General features: G+C 61.8%; 2 protein-coding genes across 2 annotated transcripts in view; one reads left to right on the top strand and one right to left on the bottom strand.

The window, feature by feature from the left end:
* EMIHUDRAFT_230849 (hypothetical protein) overlaps positions 1-445 on the top strand; it is a gene marked incomplete at both ends in the record, with an annotated part of 1,718 nt that extends 1,273 nt beyond the window's left edge. The window contains 2 exons of the mRNA XM_005784874.1: positions 225-298; positions 373-445. Of these exons, the coding sequence (XP_005784931.1) occupies positions 225-298; positions 373-445 (147 nt within the window). The remainder of the gene's footprint in view (positions 1-224; positions 299-372) is intronic.
* A 559-nt stretch (positions 446-1,004) lies between these two features.
* Positions 1,005-1,829, bottom strand: EMIHUDRAFT_456079 (hypothetical protein; the record flags this gene model as incomplete). The annotated part of the gene is made up of 4 exons (XM_005784873.1): positions 1,005-1,373; positions 1,446-1,532; positions 1,602-1,676; positions 1,815-1,829. The coding sequence occupies 4 exons, from the start codon at positions 1,827-1,829 to the stop codon at positions 1,128-1,130; spliced, it is 423 nt and encodes a 140-aa protein (XP_005784930.1). The 3' UTR covers positions 1,005-1,127.
* Between the last annotated feature and the right edge of the window lie 1,923 nt (positions 1,830-3,752).

Raw genomic sequence — 3,752 nt, 5'->3', positions numbered from 1 at the left:
GTGTTGTGGAGGGGGGACTGTGCCGGGAATATGCTCCCGGCAGACCGCCCAGGCGGGAGACATGGCGCGAGGAGGGGCGCGATGAAGGCGCGGGAGCGCGACGTGGGGGAGGGAGGGCGGGAGGGACGCTTGTACGGCCACGTGGCATTCAGGGCAAGCGGGCGAGAGGGAGCGTGGCGCGGGAGGGGCGAGGTGCGCGGCGACGACGATGCGCGCGTGCCGAGGCGTCGCGACTGGACTCGTCACTCGCGTTCGCGCTCGCGCTCGCCGCCGCGCCGCTCGCCGCCGCGCGAGCGCGGTTGGCATCCGTCCGATTCGCGGCCAGCTTGGGAGCGTGACGGCCGCCCGCGCCATCGTCCGCCGTGGTCGCAGGACCGAAGATCGGATGACGGGCGACGCGGCCGGTGAACGTGCGTCTCACAGACCGTTCTGCGGCTGGGAATAAGGGTGGCCAGCCCCGCCCCCGACGACGAAAATGGTTGTGAAGTTGGGGTACGGCCAGCCACGAGTCCGACCCTCTCAGTGGGCCCGTCTGTAGGTGGGTCTGTACGTGGTACGGGGTGTCGCAAATATCCTGCGGTCCGCGCGCTTTTCGTGTTTTCGATCGCTTTCCTCCCCCTATGATGGCGCCATCGCATCAGACGGCATTTGGCCCACATATAAGCATAACCGGGAACGGGATAACACCTCGCAATCCGTCACTTGCTATTACCTATTATTCTCGGTGTGTGATTTTAGTTTTTAGCGATTTGACATGCACATGTTCATGTGCATGCACATGCACATGTGCATGTGCTGCCTCGAGCTGCAAAACGAAAAGGACCAGCGGGGAAGCCCCCGCCCTAGCGCCTAGGGGCAGCGTCTCCGCGCCGACTACCGACTAGAGCCGACAGCCCGCTTCAGCCGTGCAGCGAAGATGCGAAGTGTGCAGCGGCTGCGGACCGACGCTCTCCGCTACGTAGCTATACTCCGTGCATCGTCATGCGGGGCCGAGACCAACGGCCTGATGGTATGCACGCACGTAGAACGGTCTGCTACAGCGCCGCGCATGAAACCTCACGCGCACCGCCCGGTACGCCATGCATGCACAGTGAATCAGACGCGAAAACCCCGCCCTCCCCGGGCTGTCACCCAAGCGGGACGGTGCACATCGTGGACTTGAAGCGCGACTTGTTGTCGTCCTCGCTCTTCGACAGCCGGACCGAGTAGGACACGTAGACGATCGTGTTTGCCTCCTTATCGTACACGCGCCGCACCTTCACGGACTTGAAAAAGAGCGACCTGGACTGGCTGAATACCTCCTCGCCCTCGCCATTCGGCTCCACCGCCTCGAGCAGCTTGACTGGCCCGGTCCGAGCACAGGTGACGCTGGCCTGCGTCAGTCAGTCAGTCAGTGTTACACACCTCCTAGCATGGAGGACGGGCCCACACGCTGCACGATTGGCCTGCGTCGGGTCGTTGAAAAAGTCCTTCTGCAGCTTCTCGGTGATTGGTCTCTGGAAATCGGCCACGTACAGCTTGACGCCGGAGACCTAACAGGGAGAGCCAGCCGACCCTGCAGGGGCTATGTCGTGAAGGTGTGCGATCGTGCCCGCGCCCACCTTCGGGTCAGTGAAGCCCTCAATCTTAATCGTGTCCTTGAACACGAGCCCAGATGCAGGGATGTCGGCCACATCCTGAGCAATCGCCTGTCTCGCTCCTCCACAGACGCTCACTGCGGCAAGCGCGCTGCGGAGAAAGGCGCCTCGGGTAGCACCGCGAGTGCTGCATGACGGAGCCTGCGGCAGCTGCACAGCTGTAGCACTGGAGAGCACTAGCAGGAGAAGCATGCTGCGGTGGGCGTTGTCGCAGTGGCTCGTCGAGCTCGGGAGAAGAGAAATCTGAGATCCTGCTCGCGCAGGTGGGGACCCTGTCCTTTCTCCCACCCCTTGTTTGGTGTGTGCGTTTTATTTACTTATTTATTTACTGATTTTCCCATGCGGGCGTGAACACGACTGTGTCTTGTGAGCCTGCTTGTCTGTCTCTGTGTGTCGCTCGTGCGTGTCGTCATCATCTGTCTAGCGTCCACCCATACCGCGTTGGTGTCCAGTCCGAGTCTGGCTGTTCTTCACCTTTCTACCTACCTACTATGACTAACTGACGGATCCGCTCCTGACAGTCGCACGCGCCGCAGCGCGGCGCGTGCGACTGTCTTTGTTTGAAGTTAAAAGTCGAATCAGAGCGCCGACGGCGCTGATCCTCGTTTTCCTCCCACGGACCGCCCATCCGGGACCGCTCCGGGACGCACGCCGGCGAAGCACCATCAAGCTGCTGTACGGCCCCGGCATCGCCTTCCCAGGCTTAGCTCGACTAAGAGATATTGTGGACATGATTAGTCTCTACAATATATACACTGACACTGAACCTCCTAGTACCTAGAGCTCGTCCCGGTCCGTCACGGCCATCCTCGGCCTCTGGAGGGCCCCCGGCCGCGGCGCGCGGTGCGGCGGCGTCACAAATCCGACCACAGAGCACCGGGACGCGGTCGGGCGATCCGAGGCCCGACTAGGCGTATGCATTGCCTATCCAGGGCTATCACCTGTGGACCTATCAACAGGCGCCTGCGGCGCCGTGGTCAGGAGCTGCTGTTCACACTTGTGCACAGACTTTGATACGGCACAGTAGAAGTGGGGGTGTTCATTATAGCTCCGAGGCGGCGTGCCGTCCTCCCATCCCTCCCTTGTCTGTTTTCTTTCTTTCTTTGCTCCGAGTAGAGGGGGCGGTCTGCTGCTAGGGGAAACCCGGAGCGCGGAGCTAACCCTCGGAGACCGTGTTTGTTTACTTTACGGCCCTTTCCCTGCGAACGCGCACCCCCCAGCGCCCAGGGCTAGGGCTCTCTAGCCCGTAACCCGATCCCGATCATCCGGCCCGCTGGGTGCGCTTCTTAGCTCCCCGGCCCTGGATGTGAGGCTGATGACTGCACTCCAAGTGCTCCAAGTGCTCCAACACAACGCACTCTCTTCACATGACAAGCGATCCCACGACAGCGAGTGTGGGGACTACATGGACATGGACATGGACATGGACATGGACATGGACATGGACATGGACATGGACATGGACATGGTCCGTACGTGAAGGGTGGAGGGGCCCGTCCGCAGAGCTAGGCGGCGCGGGCACCCCCCACACTGGGGCCGAGGACAAGAGGCCGTTTGCCGCTTGCTTGTTCTTGATCCAGTTGGTGCGCACAGTGCGCGCCTGCTTGTTGATGTTTGTTTTTCGGCGTCGCCCGCCACCGCCGCCATGGAGATCTGCTGCGTGTGGTGGACGACAAAGGAGGAGGCGCTCGCCGACGCCGCCCCACGATACACCGTCCGGTCCGTGTTGGTGCCCACCGCTTCCTTGGCAAACACGTGGTCGTGGAGGAACTGCTTGGTTTTTTTTAGCAATACCAAACAACTCTAACACTCACACGTCATTTGGGGCCTGGAGCCCTGTTCACGCGCGCGCGAGACGTGCAGTGAGACAGGGTTGCCAGGTGAGAGCGAATGGCGCGGTTCACGCCTCGCACAACAGAGAGAGAGATGCGCTCTGCATGGTGGGACATAAAAGAGAGCGAGTACTTGGGCTAGTAGGCCGTGCGGTCAACGCTGCCGCGCGCGACTTTGCGCGCGAGGCGGCGCAGCTTGAGAGCGGCGGTGGGCGAGAAGCCGCCGCCGAACGTCTCGTGGAGCAGCAGGTTGAAGTTGTTGCGCTTGACAAAGATCGCGTCG

The sequence above is a fragment of the Emiliania huxleyi genome (genome assembly GCF_000372725.1).
Source record: "Emiliania huxleyi CCMP1516 chromosome Unknown EMIHUscaffold_167, whole genome shotgun sequence".
NCBI lineage: Eukaryota > Haptophyta > Isochrysidales > Noelaerhabdaceae > Emiliania > Emiliania huxleyi.
This window is presented reverse-complemented; position numbering and strand designations above follow the sequence as displayed.